Source organism: Chiroxiphia lanceolata, chromosome 2, assembly GCF_009829145.1.
Source record: "Chiroxiphia lanceolata isolate bChiLan1 chromosome 2, bChiLan1.pri, whole genome shotgun sequence".
Taxonomy (NCBI): Eukaryota; Metazoa; Chordata; class Aves; order Passeriformes; family Pipridae; genus Chiroxiphia; species Chiroxiphia lanceolata.
Window position 1 is genome coordinate 51447817 of NC_045638.1, and position 18878 is coordinate 51466694.

The following is an 18878-nucleotide window of genomic DNA, read 5'->3' on the forward strand; positions in this document are numbered from 1 at the left end:
ACTGCAATCTGAATCTCACCAAACTTAACAAAAATGGTTCTTTTTTAAACATTCAGAACTCAAAAGCCTGGAGAAGCACAATACACCAGAGCTATCTTCAGGTGCTGAAAGTCATCGAAGTGATGTGTTTGAGGAAGAAAGATTCATACTTGTGTCCAGCACTCTCCTCTGCCACCAAGATGTTCCCAGTCTCTGTAAGCAAGGGTAGACCATTTAAATTTAAGACAGATTCAAATTAGCAGAGTTGCAAAGAAAAAGGATTATGATGATGAGGGAAGACAAGGGACTTAATACAATGAAAAACTGGAGAATTTGATTCCATTATACCAATACAATGGAGCACAAGAGGCAATACTGGTGTCACCTATGAGCACAAGAAAAGCAAAACCAGAAGGGGAGAGAAGAGCTACCCAGTCCAAAAGCAATGATTCATCATCAAGCAGATCAAGTATATTTTTGAAGAAAACATAAGGTTCTGACCATTAACAGAGAAAGCTCCTGAACTAACAGGGATAAAATCATTTAGTTCATTTTTGTTCATGTTATTAACAGAGCTTGATCTGTGCATTTCCCTGAGCATCCGAAGTTGGAATAAGCATCGTAGAATTACAGGTTTTACATCACAACAAAAATAAAGCCTGAAGTCTAAACCACAAAATTCAAGTGTAATTCATTTCTGGTATGCTATTACTACTTCTAAGTGTTTTAGTGAGAGGGAGTGGGGGAGGTTGGAATGAGACTGTGGGAAGGGCTGTTTTTTCCCCCAAATGGTGTGCATGATGAAACAGCAGAGCATTTCAGATGTTCCCAGCACGACTTGAGTTTCCCACATGCTCTACAGACTTATAGTAAACGCACCACATAGAACGCTGACTAGGTAGAACTATTACAGCTCAGTATCTCATTTTTGCCTCAAACTTCAAAGTGAACCACACCCAAAAGCTCTGCAAAGTCATAATACGGGAGACAGAGCTGCCAGTGGGAAGCAGGTCATCCACGAGCAGGCATGTAAATACTGCTGTTTGGGGAGATGACAAACAATACCACACACTTTCAGCTGTGCACCTGCCTTTCTGGTCCCCATGGGGCATCACAAGGCACAAAACCTTCCCTCTGCCCATTTCTAAAGCATCTCCCTCTAACCAATGCTGAAAAGGAGCCAAGATGTCACGTCAATATTGAAAATGAGACTGTGGTCCACATCCTCCTTCCAGCGTCCTAGTAGAGCAGGAGCCTTTCTCACTTGTGCAACCTCATGGACATGAGGAGAGGAAAGAGCAAAGTCTTTCCTGTCCATCCTTGCTGGTCCTCAGTGCTGCTTCTGCTCCTAGGCAGGGGGCTAGGGGGCTGCACCAGAGCTCTGCGCCTCCAGCAGGTGAATGGGATGGGAAGAGCAGAGCTGCCATTGAAGGGCTCTTCATTCCTATCACTATCCTCCAGACTTCAAAGAAGAAAGAAGCCAGTCACTGTATGGGAATACACAAGAATATAGACACCTTCCTTTAAAAAATAACAATTTTTAAAGAGTAAAAATCAAGGCAGGGGTATTTTTTCTGTGTTGTGCCTGTAATCAGCTCCTAATGTATGTCACTGTGGCAAGAACTTGAAAAGAAAGACAGAGCACTGGTGAGGTGCTGGTGGTGGGGAAGTACATAGGTTCCTCAACACCTAGAAAAACAGAGGAAAAAGAGCACTTCTAAAATGCGGAAAAAAAAGAATTAGCATGAGAACAGGAAAGTGAGAGAAAAGAAAAAAGCAAATATGCAAAAAGGATCAAAAAGAGTTGACCCTAAGTAAGGGAAAAAAAAAAAAACCAACAAAATCATCAACCTGAGAAGGGACATACAGTGTGTAAAACAGAAAAAGAATTTTAAAAATGTCCAATGTGAAAGAGCATGAAATAAAAGGTAATTTAAAGAGGTTTCCACATAAATACGTTCTTATTTTGACTACTTACATGCAGCACAATATCACACTAAATTTGGCTTGTGTATTTGAGTTGCAATTTTATTAAAAATAAATCCTTCATTATCATGATTATCTGTGTGAGACAGGAATATTAATTTAAACAAGTGTGTAAATACATTTGCTTTCTTTAGAGTGCAGTCATGTTGTGTGATAAGCCTGTCTTCTCCCTAGTTAATTGTTTCTCTGAAGCCCTACATATGCACCAAAACACAGCATCTCGTAGGCATACAAGTTATGGCACATCTTTCAAGTCACTTGGCAACCAGGCGAAAAACAGTCTGATTAATATGGTGTTTTTCTGTTTTTCCTGGCTGCATTGGTCAATAGATGAAGACAGTCCTCCAGGTTGTCTCCTATTCTGATGCAAATACTCACTGTTTCAGTCAAAGCCCTTATTTCTACTATACTGTTATTCAAGCTCTAGGATGGTGTGTTTTGGGGGGGAGGATAAGGTTGGTGGGTTTTGCAGGGGGGAGGGAGGGGGCCTGGATTTTAAGGTTTGTGGGTTTTTCCCAGAGTATGAAGGGAATGGCAGCCTATGCTTGCAGGACTATGAAGCACATTTGCATGAAAGTATTACAGCATCATCCAGACCATGACTTGGTGTTAAAAGTTGTTTTCAATTTCCAGGTTTTGGAAAACAAACAAACAAACAAACAAACAAACAAAAAACCCCCACCAAGTATCTATAGTGCCTAGCAACAAACACTTTTGACATTTTGAAAGAGAAACTGATGCATTTTTTGGCCACAGAATTCTGAAAATCAACTCAATAGATCATATTTAACAAACATTTTTCTTAGTATTGCATTTATGAAGACTTTTGGAGTCATCTTGAAAGCTTACAGTGTGTCCCTCAGCTCTGCATTCATGACAAACCCTCTTTATTGGCATCCTCATTCCCTTAAGTAAGGGCTATTTCCATTCTAAAAAATTGCTATTTTTTCAAAGTAGAAAATGTTTTTCATAGACACAGCATCATAGTGACCACTCAAGTTGGCGCAAGTCAGTTTAATACAGAATTTAGAGCTACATTTTGCAGCGGCATCACTGCACAGCTCTGCATTGTTTGTATTCAGAGGTGGGGTAAAAGGAAAGAAACCTACAGCAGGAGCTAGTTGAACAAGTTAGGTAACTTGCTCTTCCTTGGAGGTACGTTTCGGTCATTAGCTCTGGCTGCACTTGCAGGTGGTGGCAGAAGTGAGAGGATAGGAGGGAATAGGCCTGAACACCAACCATGTGGTATGACCACAGGCCTGGGAGCCAGGAACTCCCCATTACCTCCTTGGCCTTGCATGTCAAGATGTTTGGTGCCCATCACCCACTCATCCCATCTGCACATTGTGATCCCAGCTCGTACAGCTCTCTGTACTTCTCTAAAGGCTAGCAGGTTCAAAAAACCTTCAACTGAAAGCAGAAGAAGTGGATAGAATGCCTAAACTGCTTTTTTCTTCCCTTTTTGGGCCCCAAACTAAAAATAGTAATTAAAACAATCATCCTGCAGACACAATTTGACTTAAAGTGACCTCAGGGCTTCTGTTCAGTAAATTATCCCACCTATAACAGAGTGCACACAGCACTGTGTTGGCCAAAGATCAGAAACCGTGCTAATTGCTTTGCCACTCCCCTCTGCGCGCCCTTCCTTGTTTTTCCACAATGGGTAAAATAATAAATTACTGTGATCTTTGACACAGGGATTCCCTGTCCTAGCTCTATACATGATTACAGATACTAAATCTTCAGTGATTCACTTCCAGCTTTCCTGTCAAAAAGCAGGTGTTCCTGCTGCAAGAATGAAGGAATGAAACTTTTGCACGAACTTTCCCGTTACCCTGGTGATGTAAGAATCAATAACTGTAGATCAGCTAGGAAGAGGCACATTCCCCCTCCATTGCAACTTGAGAGTCTCAGGGTTCAGTCATTACGGAAACCACATTTTGAAGCAGCCTTAGGTAAAGAATCATTTTGGTTTTGGACAAAAAGGTCCATCTGTCCCCCAGACCCCAATTCCATCTGCAATGACTGCAGTTGCATGGACCTCTATAAGACATAGGTGTATATTGAAGGATCTTCCCCAGAATTTGTTACTCAGCTCCTGGCACTGTCCACCACCATGTGTATTTGCCAGCAGAAGACATCTCAGCCCAGCCCACCTCATTACCTGCAACCTCTTGCAGCACTGAGTTCCACAGTCTCTTTGCAACAGGAATAACTGGATTAAGGAAAACACACAATATAAATTAATGTGGGTTGTTGGTTTTTCTTTTTAAACAGGACTTTTGAATTGACAGCTTTTGAGGTGCTTTACACAAGAAAGGGTCAACTGTCCTCAATGACTCAAAAACCCTCCCAGGCCCATATCTCTAACCATGTTACAGCATAACGTTCACTATGACGTTACCGCCATATATTAAGGCAACAATGTGTACCAAGTGAGTTTTTATTGATAAGAGAGTGATCAGGTTGTAAACCACAGGTGTGTTTCTGGGATGTCACTACTGCCAAATAAGTTCAGTTGCAATGGAGAAGGGCGAAAGTGCAGAACATTGGCAGACATGTCTAGTTAATAGAGCTTACCCACTTGCAGGCATTCTTACTGTAAAGAAAGCACAGCTTTGGAAAGCCAGTGTGGAAGAAGCATCCTGGGCTACTTCCTTGTTTAGACAAGCCTTAGCTTTCCCACCAGCTAGTTACATTCCAGTCAAAGTCAAGGAAAAAAACCAGAAAAAAATCAAGTGATGTGCCTTACACCCCGAACAGTTTATACAAAACAGACTTTGCAAGCGGAGAGTGTTAAATACTCCAGCGCCAAGTTGCCCTACTACACAGAACTGGAATGACAGTAATCCACTTAAAGGTGAAACTCCCTTGAAGCCTAATGAGTAATAAAAGTAAAGACTTCTTGTTCTTGAAACACAACATTTTGGCAGAGTTTGCTTTCTTCCTCCACCCCCTTTTTTTAATTTGTATACCATACGTTTTTTGTTTTGCTCACAGAGGTTAACAATTTGATATAGATGAAATTCAGTCCCTCTATACACAGGGCTTGAAACAGAGCCTCAGATCCTCAGTTCTAGTAGCCCCAGATTTCTAGTCTATCATTTAGTATTTCAGTCTTCCCAGGAGGAAATTTGGAAGTTTCTTCTAACTTTGCTTCCTTCAAGAGCCAGACATCTTTTTTCTTAAAGGGAGTATCATCCTAGTACTGTATTTAATGCTTGCTGCCCTACATGGGGTTATCCTATGCAGTGGAGAAGCTTTCCCAGCATCCCAGATCAATAAATGGGTTTGGAGATGACCTGCCTTGTAGCCCACCTGAACTCCTGCATCAGTGCCAGGTTTTCTCATGTCCCTCTCCATCCTCATGACCTGCAGAAAGCAAGTTTTCTGCCCTGCAGAAAGCAGCAGCTCAGCACCCTGCATTTGGCAGCATTTGGTGTTGGCATCGTACTTAATAGTTCTTTCACATACATCACTGGAGGAGGGTGATTCAGCAGGCACATGGGTGTGGAGGTGTTCAGACAGGCGTTAAAAAATGTGGTATGAGGATTCTGTACCAAACAGAGGGGTAAATAGCATAGCTGTACAGCTCCACCACTGATAACACAGAAAAAGTTATCACTGCTGCAATTAACATATATTTCTTTGAAAACTGCCATGAATTTTAAGCACTGCACACTGATAAATATCTGACAAGCGGGGGGGGGGTGTGTGAACGTACTCTAGTGTCCAGTTTACGAAGACTTAACACAAATAAACACTGAGTGCCGCAGAAATCTCAAATCTGCACTTCCGTGGCAAAGGCAGGAGAAATCAGATTATGAATGTCACACGTATGAGTTAAGGTGTGTACTTTTTCTACGTGGTTGACTTCTTTTTTCCAGTTCGGAAGGAATGTTTCTTTACAAACACAGAAACAGTCATCAGTTACTTAAGAAAATAAAAATAGCACACCAATGACAGAGCATACCACAGACTACAGCTGATTGAGTTGATAAATGGAAATTATTTGCAGTTTATTTGGCAACCATAGTTATGTATTTTGGTAACTGCTGGCAAGCTGAGTCAAAAAGGGTCATACTTTTTCAGAGCTTTGCTTTAGAGCAGGAGGAGGGATAAAAATTTTCCATATTAGAAAGTTGTCGCTGCTAATCATTATTTTACAGTTAGTTGACAAGATTTTTTAAAATTAATTAATTAATTAGGATTTTGACATATCATCTCAGTAAAACACTGTAAGCAGCAGTTCGGAAGACTTCATCTCATTTAAAGCATCCCAAAATACTGCTTTTGATTCACAGAGATCAGCTGTCCCCTGACAAGAGGCCAGGGTGTGTAGATGAACCACCATTTCTTGGTGTCCGCGCCCATACAATTTCTCCCTACTAATGTCTTCTAGATACATTTCACTTCATCATCACTCACCTAAAATCTGTCAAGTTCAACCCTGAGTCTGGGTTTCATTCTCCCTAATCGATGTCTTGAGCAGCTACTAAAAATGTCACAAAGAGTTTACATCAACCTTCTCTTTCCCCACACCCTACATTTCAAAGTGTTTAGGCAGCAACAGAAAACAATTAAAGGAAATTCAGAACCAAGGCTGAAATGTACCATATGTTTTCAAGCAGAAGGGCACAAAACATCAGCAAACCGCTGCCCAGATTACATACTCCCACTATCAGGCATTGAAACATACAGAACAATGTCATCTCTAACTATTAATAACCATACTTCCTTTCCAGCACACAACTCTTCTTTCTTAATTGTCTAACAGAAGTATTTCTATACAAGCCACATTCCTCTTTCCCATGAGACAGCAAAAAGAGTACCAGAAGTGATTTATAGTTTGACATACATTCCTATCAGGCCTTGCATTACTCATGACATTTGCTAATTTTCCTTTTTTTTGGTTTGTTTTTTTTTTTTTTTTTGTTCACACTGTAATCTATGAAAGAACTGGACTGAGAGTCACCTATCCTACTCTGACTTGATGATTAACCTCAGGAAAGCCACTAAAACTCCCACTAACCACACTCTACTGTCTTTAGGTATAGAACAGAAACAATGGTAAATAGCTCTTTGTGAAGTACTCCAAGATCTGACACATTAAAAACTTCTTATATAAGATGCAAGACTTTTCTTAATTTCTTAAGCAAAACAGTCAGGTTTCTAAAATGCTTCATACCACAGTTAAAGTGTCCATCATGTTCCCAAACTTGTAGAAATATCTGCTTAGGAGTTTGAAGTAAAATTCAAAAGTTTCAGTTGCCAGTGGAAACACAGATACTAATTTCCAATTGAATTTTTTGTAGCACTAATCTTACTAAAATTCATTGAGTGAGAAACTTAATACTTTGATGGCTACATTTGAAATACCATACTGTGTCAATTCCCAGGTGAAAAAATATTTTCTCAGACTAATAGCATAGGATCATAGAATAGTTTGGGTTGGAAGGGACCTTAAACACAATCTAGTCCAACCCTCCTGCAGTGAATAGGGACATCTTCAACTAGATCAGGTTGCTCAGAGGCCTATCCAACTTCACCTTGAGTGTTCCCAGGGATGAGGGATCCACCACTTGTCTGGGAAACCTGTTCCAGTGTCTCAACACCCTCATGGTAATATAGTAATCTTCCTTATAGCTAGTCTAAACCTATACTGTTTTTGTTTAAAACCATTACCCCTTGTAAGGACCTTACCACAACAGGTCCTGCTGAAAAGTTTGTCCATGTCTTTCTTATAAGCACTCTTTAAATATTGAAACCCAGAGCCTTCTCTTCCCAGGCTAAGTAACTTCAACTCTCTCAGCCTGTCTTCAAAGGATAGGTGTTCCAGTCTATGATCGTTTTCATGGCCCTCCCCTGGACCTGCTCCAACAAGTCAACGTTCTTATGGTGCTGAGGACCCCAGAGCTGGATGCAGTACTCCAGGTGGGGTCTCACAAGAGCAGAGGGAGACAATCACCTGCCTTGTCCTGCTGGTCACACTTCTGATGCAGCCCAGGACATGAATGGCTTTCTGGGCAAGCACACATTGCCGGATCACATCCAGCCTTTCATTAATCCGTATGTCCAAGACTTCCTTGGCAGGGCTGTTCTCAATCACTTCATTTCTTATCCTGTATTGATACTGTGAAGTTGCACCAACTTAAGTCCAGCATCTTGCACTTGGTCTTATTAAAACTCATGAGGTTCCCATGGGTCCACTTCTCAACCTTGTCCAGGTCCCTCTGGATGGCATCCTGTCCCTCAGGTGTGTCAACTGCAACACTCAGCTTCGTGTCATCTGCAAACTTGCCGAGGTTGCACTTGATCCCTTTGTCTGTGTCATTGATGAAGACATTAAACAGTTCTGGTTCAAATAAGAACCTCTAAGGGACATTACTTGTCACCAATCCCCATCTGGACATGAGCTACTGACCACTACACTCTCTGTGCAACTATCCAACCAATTCCTTATCCACCAAATAGTCCACTCATGAAATGCATCTCTCTCCAATTAAGAGAGAAGGATGTTGTGGGGGACCGTGTCAAAGGCTTTAGAGAAGTAAACGGAAGTCCAGATAAATGACATTTGTAGCCCTTCCCTTGTCCACTGATGTGGTCACTCCATCACAGAAGGCCAATAGGTTGGTCAGGGAGGACTTGCCGTTGGTGAAGCTGTGCCAGCTGTCCTGTGTCACTTCCCTGTCCTCCATGTGCCTTAGCAGAGCTTCCAGGAGGATCTGTTCCATGATCGTCCCAGGCACAGAGATGAGACTGACAGATTGAAAGTTCCCAGGGTCCTCCTTTCTACCCTTTTCAAAAATGAGTACAATGTTTCCCTTTTCCTGCAAATCTCTTGCATCCCACAAGAAAAAAAAAATAACTGTCTTGAGAAGTTTTGTTACCTGTAGCATTAGAAGGATATTGAACAAGAACTACTACTATAAAAAAGGAACCTGGCCTCATTTCTGGCATCCAAAGTGCTCCTGAGCCTGCATTAAACATATAGACTGTCTTACAAAGGAGAGCATGTTTGATGCAGGGCAGGAGTTTGGTCAGACCATATCCCCTTTCACTTTCTCTCTCTTCCTCTTAGTTTTAGGCATACTGAAGTTCAGTCATGAGAAACACCAACTGCTCTTGCAAAACAAGGATTTCCCCTCATGTAAGTAAGGATTATGCCAAGTAATACTTGTCTTTCTGAAATCCTCAAAAACTTGCTCAGCATACTCATCCAGAAAACAGGCAATGATGCTTCTGTATTTTTGTTTACACGTTGAAATTACCAACTTTTCAGAAAAATACATATATCATCTTGTGCCTTGCCTTATGAAAGGCAATACCAGACTAATCAGCTTCCAGGTGAAAATGAAATGCAGCTTCACTCTTAGCAGTGGGGCTGCATATGCACTCACGCTGTACTTCTGAATGTACAGGCCACTGACAAATCAAAATCCCATGACCCAGGTCAGCCACAGGAGAGGGCAATGGAGACAGGACTCAAGGCAGAGCCCAAAGCCACTGCATTAGCTGTTATGTGTTCTGTTACTCTCCAGAAAGGTGACTTAAACTTTCAGAAGAAATAGCAGCGCTCCACATCATTCAGTATTACTCTCTCATCACTGCCAAAAAAAAAAAGTTGGATAAACAAACAGAGCACATCAAATGCTTATCAGCTCATTAGTTTGATCATGACCAAAATTTATGAGGCTATTTCTTATGAGCCTTTTTGGACACTGTTAGTTGCTGCACAACCAGAAGGTTTAAGTCCATATTTTTTGGTGTTTGGTAGTGAAGCAAAACAAACAGCAGCAGCTTTTATGTAACTTAGTCCATGTATTTGTGTATTTGCCATTCCTCATTTTTCATGAGGAACGGAAAGGAGGAGAAGTTTTCTTATACTCAATTTCTCATACCAGACAAGCTACTATTAATATTACTAATGTAGCCCATATTAGTCAAATTCACAGAGCAAGAGTTTAAGATTAGAAAATAATTATTTTAAATATATATATAATGCAAGAAGACAGAAAGCATGGACCAATATAAAGGCTATATTAAAGATAAGGAGGTGAACAGCAACAGAAAATAGTGAGGATATTTAGCATAAAGGAATGAACTTTGGAAATAGAGGTGCTTTGAAAAAAAGGGAATTAATTTTAAATCAAAGTAAAGCATCTCATATACCATCAGATTTTTTAAATTTAAGTGGAAAACACAATCAATTTGACTCTAAGTACTCCAGAGAAGGAACTTTGTATCTAAGTCCTAAATAAAACATACAACTGAAGTAAGCTATGCAAGTGTGGACTTTATGAGAAAAATTGTTTTGAAAGCATCCTATAATAAAGTCAAAATATCATCTGCATACCATTCTCCTGCAACACAAGAAAAAAAAAAGAAATGGAAAAAAAAGAAATTTTAAAAAAAACCCCTACCACCACCACCCTGTCAAGAACATTTTCCCACAGAAAAGAAAATTTTGGCCAGCTCTCCCTGATGACAAGAGATAAGGAAGTACCAGGGTGGTTCCACAGTTTGCAAAGTGTTAGGCACAAAGGCACAGAAACTTTTATTTTTTTAATGTTCTCCACCCCTTTCTTTATCTCCCCTTTCATTTTAGTATAGCTTTCTTTCATATGGCTCTCCTCTTACCTTTATCATTCTCTACTTCCCTTGTTCAGAAGCTACAAGCCACTGATCTAAGTAACAGTGTTGAAAGTTTTTCTCTTAGTACAAGTGGTATTAATACCTTCTGATACATTAAATAAGCACATTATAGGATGCCGTGGTGTTATATCACATTGCATTAAAGAGAAGCAATGATGTTTGAGTAGAAGTTGTCAGAAGGATAAGTTTCCTGTTGAACCAGGAAAATAAATGCTTGATAAAACATGCATGGAAAACCATCAAGACACTCTTCACCCTAAAGGAACCCTAACTCCCCACTAGAAAAAAAATCCCACACTACAGTATTTCAGATAAACATGTTCAAACCTGGGACTGCCTAGAGATGTGCAATATTATTCTCTTGTGTGAAAGGGAAACAAAAATTCACAAAAAACCTCTTCTGCCAAAGCTGAAGAACTTTATGAAGATAAAATTTTGTGCTGATATTCATCCAGCACTCACACTGAGACAGTCCAAATTGGCAACATTGACTTGTTTAAAATCATGGACCAACTTGAAACAAAAGTGCTAATGACATTTCATTTACAATTCTGAAAACCCAACAGCATTCTATTCTGCCCTGTCTTATGATCACAGCCCTCATGTCTCTGATGTGAGGAAAGGCTTCCCAACCACAGTGCAAAGCATAGTACTTCCACCTTACTCACAGGAGCTGCAAGCAAAGATAGATGGTCTTAGAAGACCAAATTGGTATATTGCAAGGCAGCAAGATTTCCACTCACTGCCCCTCTCCAAAAGACATACTGAGTCTTACCTCTGACTTTGCTTTACCACCTGGTCTCAGTTGGAAATGTATTTTAACTAGAACTGCCATGCTGAAGAGCGTATACTTATTCCTCACGAGTAATGAGCAATGTGTTATTCTGACAGATATGTTGAGCTTGCATAAACTATACATAACTCATTCATCTTCTCACTGTCTCATGATGTCTTGTGACTTTCATTCTAGTTTATGATTCTTTGGGTTCAGCCAACTGAGTTCGAAACAGGAGGCTTCTGGGGAACAATGGCGCTGCTGCCAGAGATGCACCTCTGAAAATGCTCAGCAGAACCTTGTTGGAAAGTATGTTGTCAAACCACGAAGTCCTCCCCCTCATGTGATTGTATTCAAACCATCTTACATGCTGGGAGTCAAACTGAAAACTCAGTATATTTTGAGAAAACATTTTTCCTTTGTGTTTGCTTTTGTTAAGCATTCATTTTATTCCCACCACCCCTACTCCCCAAGAACTCTAAGCAAAATCATTTTGCAGGATCTGAACACAGAAAGGATTATCAATTTGAGTAGGTTTCTTTAAGAATATCTGTTTCACACATGTATGGACCAGGAAAAGTGGATTTTTAAGTAATTGCAGATTGCACTTTTTCTACCATTCATAATGAAATCTCAGTTACCACAGTCCTCTGACCTTTCTGTTACCCTTCCCATATCCCCTGGAAATGCCCGAGGGCTTGAGGAACTGCTACTCTGTACAACTTTGCTTGTCTCTCTGCTGTACTAGGGAAAATATATGTATTGCTCTTTATACAAGTTGTGTATTTTAGACAGTTTGAAACATAATCAGAAACTAAATTTTAATTTTCCTAGCCTGTCACAGCTAGGCTTCGCGAACTACTGTAGTGCAAAGGTTTTACATGGCATTTTTAAAAAATTACCAAAATTAAAGCGAACAAACCAACAGTAACCTCCCAATTAAATCCCTTCAGGACACCTACGGGAACATCATTGTCTCCAAAATCTGCCATATGCTGTTAAGAATCAACCTGCTGCAAGTGGCAACTTTCTACAACTACTGCTAGAGTTGCTCCTTTGCACCCTGCAGATGGCACACCTCACTGTCCAGGAAACCACCATAAGAGATGCAGGGACATTTCCTCGGTCACCCATCTTTGACCATCGCTTCCCTGCAACTGCTCTGGGACTTGCCTTACCCCCAGCAGTTCAGTTTTCCAAACTGGAACAAAAATGAATAGGCAAACACAGCTAAGATGATGGCTAGATCTCACCCAAACCATGCAAGGCACATGCCTCAGAAGGGACTGCACCAACAAGTTACCAGCTGGGTATGAAGCTGTGCCTAGATCCAACTCTCCTTCCCAAAGCGTTCTTACAAACCCTCACACACAAGCTACAGCCCAGATTTCCCACGCCATACCAAACTGGGGAGAAGTTTAATCAATTTTTTAAACTTTTCTGGTACCAACTAAGCATTTTTTGTTAACTGAATGCCAAGTTTCATTTGAGTATTTAATCATCAAAACACATGTATTTATTTTTCCATTCCATCATAATTATATCTGAACCACTGCAATTCACACCTGAAAAATCACTAGGCAGCAGTATAATCAAACTAGAGACAAAAGCTAAGACTTTCAGTTTTCTAAAATGTGCTTGGAATTGAGGCAATCCTGCTAACATAAAGCCCCTATTGGATTTTATGATAAGTAAGGTGTCATAAAAGTAAATATGACATAAAAAAATCAATAATGCATTTCCTTCATTAAAAGCAGCACCTCATCCTAACTTAATTAAAAAAAAAAAGGTATAGCACACAATATTCCATACAAAACTGAAAGTTTCATTATTCCTATAGGCTTTCACTTACTATTTAACTCAGACAATTTGTTTTCAAAATAACCATGAAATCAAATAAAAAATATAATGAAATCCTTCTGGAGATTCAACCAAAGACATCTATTCAATACTGTATTTCTGTACCGCTGAAAAAAACCTGTCAAGCAGTTGAAGTGTACACAATGCTTAAATGACATACTTATATGGAAGTAAAATATATTAACTCCATAGGGAACAAAACCAAAACTGAAGAAATTCCTGGGAAAGAAAAACAAAAGGGAATGAGGGGGAGAAGCGGGAAGAGAAACAAGATGTCTTTCAAAGCATTTGTTTCCTTCTGATAATCAGACTGCCACAAAACTGTCAAGAACACAGGGGGTCTGTTTCCTTTTAATCAGGAAAGTCAAGAGAGAAACGGATGCTAATTGCCCAGTGATTAATGAGTAAAATATTTTGGAAATGGACTTTGGGACATGAGTCTAGAGGAAGGACCATGAAGAAGCTGTAGAAAGAACATGATCAGAAGATATTCAGATTACAGTATTTCCAGGACCCAAATTAAAAGTTGCAGCATCTCTTTATGCTTTACAAGAAAAATCCTGCTGTCTCTTGATGTTAAAGTTTCCAACTGGATTAAAAAAAAAAAAAGAAAAGGCAGATTTGCAGGAGAAGCAACCTACAAGCAATGAAAGCATTTCCAGAACACAGGAAGCAAGCCTACAGCCTCCCTAGTAAGCTCTTCCCATCTCTAAATTCTATGGTTCGTTAACCACAGTATCCTGAGCCTGTCAGGTATCAATATCTGCTTTTTTAAGTGAAAACTCCCATATTTTTTAGTTTGAGTTTTATATGCCAGTATGAAAGCTGGACTCTTCAAAGCTGGTATAACTGAGTAGGTCCCCTCTCAAGTCTGGAAAACCAGACTCCCACTACTGCCACCATAAGCACAATCTTCTGAACCCACCCCAATATGGCCCTCATAATCATCATCTCCTGCAACTGAAATATTTATGTAAAACCTTTTCTACAGGTTAACACAAAACATCAGCTCTCTCAATTACTAGGTTTAAGTCATATTTCAACAATAACACTGGGTGATCTTGATTTACAAGAATCATTCACCTTTCCTCCCCTTTGCTTTATTTTTGAAGACTTGTAATAACTAGAAACAACTTGAAACAATAATACACTACAAGTAAGATATAAACTACACACCAAATGAATACTCCACTTTTTTGCATCTAGAAATAAACAAAAAACCATGCATATAAAAACAAGAGTTCTTACAGTTATGATTGAAGACAACACTTAAATCACCACAAAAATAAAATCTAGCCTATGGTTTTGTGGTTTGAATCTACTGGCTACTTCAGAAGCCATTTAGGCAATCAAACTGCTGATCAAATAACCGTGGTGTCCTCCACAGAATTATTTTGGTTTCATTTGAATTCTTTTTTGTATGCCTCAAAAGAAAAGAATGTGCAGCAGTCTTATTTGCAAGCCTAATACCTGAGTTTTTTCTGGGACAAAGGCAACTAATACTGTCTACATTCATTTGATGTGGAAATGCACATTCTCAGCTTGTGCAATAATATATGGCAATTTAGCCCAAGCTTATAACCTCCAGCCAAGTTAACTACACTTATTCTCCAATGAGCTACATGGCTGAGCAGCAAAAGCCAATGTTTTGTTGGCTCATCACACTAAAACATATAAATAAAAGTAGCTAGAGAAGCTTGGCATTCTATTCCTACTAAGAAATCAGGTAACATTGAGATTGCATGTTCATCATAAGGTGGGATCTTCAATTTGTTACAGGAATCAAGCATATGTCCCTGTTCACCTCAGATCTTTTAATATGGGACCAATTGTTCTTGTGACAGGACTAAATAGTCTAGACTCTAGTGACATGAATATCCAACAAGGTTTTCATAGTGAAAAAAATTATGAAGAAAGAACTTGCCTACCCACGAAAGGGTTTCTGATGCTAAATGGCTACAAGACTTATCCTACAGCCCCTGGGTAGCAAATTTTCTAAACAGCAAAGAGAAAAATCTTTTAAACTTCCTGTGAAAATTACTATATACATCTTGCCCCCTCCCCCCAAAAATGTGATTTACAGCCAAAACATTGGCAAATACCTCAACTGAAGCCTGAAGAGAGATCTTTGCATCAGAGTTATTTTAATGCAACTGAAGCTTTGCTGTGGGTGGAGTGAAACAGGTTCTAAAAATACTCTAACTACACAGAACATTTCCTATTCTACCCACTCCCTGTGAAAGGGACATCTGATGGCTTGTGAATATAAGATAGGATGGTGGCCTTTAAATGGAGAGAAATAATGCCACAGAGGTTCGTGCACAGAAGCCAGTGCTTGATACATCTGGGGCTGATGAAGCTTCACACAGTGACAGGATGACTGAATTTACAGATCTGAATCATAGATTAGGCAACCTCTGTGATTTAAGACAACGTATGAATGGTACAATTTTAAACAAAAAAATGAAAATGGAACTAATTTTGAAAACTTTGTAGGTTTTCATCTCAAGATAAAAATCTTAAGTAAAAAAAACCTCTCTCTCTCTTACGTAAGAACAGTAAGCAAGAGTGCTCCTTAAAAAACAAAGAGCACTTGGTGTCATACCCCAGATATTAGATTTGATGTCATTACTTACCAAGCCAGCAATTGGAGTTGACAGACGATTGATCTTCTTAACGATGCCAGGTTTGATCTTGTTAATCAAACTAAAAAAAAAAAGTAATGATTTTATGTTACATAATCATGCATGAGCATCAATGCTTAGTAAGAAATACTTTGCATATGGTCCTAACTTGACTTGAATGAATTAGATCTGAACCTATTAACACTCCCAAGAAGTGACAAGCAACAGACTTTAGAGGGGAAAATGAGACAAGTTGCATACGCACACACAAAGTGATTTCTCAGAATGGCAAACTGAGAAAGAAGAAAAGAAGATGCCTGGGTAGGCGTAGGCAGAAACAGATCTATGTTTCTACTACATGAGTGGTGATGTTAATCAGACTCAAATTTCCTATTTAAAGATTTTCTTCACATAAAGGTTCTGACGCAGATGTCAAAAATGTATCAGAATGTTGCTTCTCAGAGTTCAGTGTGAAAGCACTAATATTCCTGTGAGGGCGAGAAAGAAACTCAGTTTTCATAATGCTACCAAGTCCAGTATGCTGTGTGCAACAATCATTTTTGGCACATATAATTTACATGCACAAGTAATTTTCAGTCTCAGTCAGAAGCAATTGCAGCTGATATCACTCGTTATATAAAATTCATAATTAAACTGAGAAGATAGGACAGACTAACACACCAGTGTTGAATACACAAGCCCAAATTCATACCTTGTCCTGCAGTGAGGATGAGGCACAGGATTCCTTACACCTTTTTATCCAGGTTTTCAGTCACAGAGATAGGGAAGTATTGTGGTTCACCAAACTAAGAGACTACAGGGTCAGTAGAGAACAGAGACCTCAGGACACTCTGCAGACTTCATCTGCCTTTGAGGATTTTTTACTTGCTCCCTCTTGTCCCTGCTTGTCTGGCCAGACCCTTCACCCAACACAAAGCATTAGCAAGGTTTTGTGATCACCCACAGCAATGCAGACACAAGACCTGGAGTTTAAAATTTCATGTGGGGAAAAAGTATTTTTCATCTCAAGCATCCAAGGTAATTGGAAAATAACACAAAGAACAGTTTACCCCTACACATTGAAGTGGAGGATACATTTCTTACGTACCTACAGAAAAAAAAAAAGTCTGCAGGTCCTGAGACTTTTCAATCACACCAAGTTACTTAGTAATCAAAATACACTTGATGACTTTTCAAAAAAAAAAAAAATGATCTGTTGGGATGGAATTAAAAAAAAAAAGTTTGAGTTCCTTCCCTTTTTTATCTTTTTATCTTCCAAATGCATAATTTTTATTTATTTTACTGAAGAACATGAAGTAGCATGTGATCAGAAAAACTTTAGTGAATTTCTTTCTCTAATATATGCACATGAGATCTAGTAAAATGTAAAAGGCCTTTATTTTGTCAACACGTGCACTTGGTCATTGATTAGGCCAAACAAACCAACTGAACTGCTATAGGGATATGTAGTGTAAGTGTAGGTCTTATCTGCTATAGCTTAAGTCAAACATACAATCTCCAGAGACAGTATATCCATGGACACTAAATTAGCCATGCCACAGGTGAACCAAGGAAATGGGCAACATAATTCCTAGTTTGTCTCAACTATTTAAGATCTTGCACTATATTATCTTTAGTGAAAATTGGACATCTGAAAGCTTTTGCCATCTGCTCTTTTCTGTTTCCACAGAATTTCTATGAAAATCACTCTTCTTTGTACTTTGAGTATGTCAAATTTAAAATTATCAGGAGAATTTAACAGGAGAATAACTATATTATTTAGCAGAATCATAATGAGGCATCTTGCTTTAAAGAAAGTTGTGTGCCTCCTAAGGCAAGCTGCTTGGCCAAAGAAATTGCAGGATGTTTTTCTTGCTTTACTATTAATTACAGATAAATTTAACTGATTTGCATTTGGCACATGGAGGCTCACATTCTTTTGCCAAATAAGTGTCAACAATGAAGATATCAAAGGATTAGGATGTATCAGTTTCTAATTCCTAAACACATTATTTTAAAGTTAACATCTGAATACAATATACAAATCCCACTAAACACATAACTGAAGAAATACCTTCTTATTAAAAGGATTAACTATTTTTATTACCACAGTCACACTCATTAATGTTTAATTATGTAAGTAACGAAAATACAGCATCCACCTCTACAATATTACTGAAAATTAATCAACTCCCCATATCACAAGATAACTTCAGAAGCAACCTGCAAGATGTGCCAGGATGGGTAAAGGGCCCAAAGAAAAATAAAGGCAGGGACAGAAAACACAGTAACATTCACAGAAGGAAAAAATGATATATAGGAAAAAAAGCTCAGAGAACTGAACCTTTGTAAATATTTTCTGAACGTTAGATTGGCTGAACTGATTTTAGAGGGGCTCTGAGATTTGTGGTATTTTTTTCTAGCATCCCAGGTAGTTCTCTAACGAGATTTCTCTTGCACTGGTGTTCTAATGACATTTACACCTGCTGTTCCTTAAAATACTAAGAGACTAGCACCACTTCCAGTCCTGGAAACTTATTCCAGTAAGTACAAAACCAATTACAGATATGTGGATGAGACCTGACGAGTGGACATTTTACACCTCTGACTCAGTCTAGCAACGAAACCAGACAACTCCCATTACTGCCAAGGCTACAATATATAAGCACAAGGAAGCTTCTTATAGAAAGTACTCCAAAACAAGCTGAGGTCAGAGTTTGCTGTTTAAAACAGTAAGTCCAAAAAGTACTGAAATCTGGACCCCATGTGCACATATATGACAACATATTTCTACATTATGTTGGAGATCCAGTCTGTTTATTTTTATCACCCTATAGAATTTCTGGGGGGGTTTTAAAGTCTATTTTTATAAAGGAGACCAAATTACATTCAACAGATTCAATATTATTGAGATAGTTGGATGCAACCATGAAAGCAATAAATGATAGGCACATGAAATCAAATGCCTGTCATCTTTAATTTGCAATTTTGTGAAG

At 39.0% G+C, this 18878-nt stretch overlaps 1 protein-coding gene across 12 annotated transcripts in view; it reads right to left on the bottom strand.

Annotated features, from left to right (window-relative positions):
• The window catches only part of LMO7 (LIM domain 7), a 131446-nt gene that overhangs the window by 76379 nt on the left and 36189 nt on the right, over positions 1-18878 (bottom strand). For all 12 annotated transcript variants that reach the window (XM_032678242.1, XM_032678239.1, XM_032678246.1 and 9 more), the window contains exon 3: positions 15895-15964. In XM_032678242.1, the coding sequence (XP_032534133.1) occupies positions 15895-15964 (70 nt within the window). The remainder of the gene's footprint in view (positions 1-15894; positions 15965-18878) is intronic.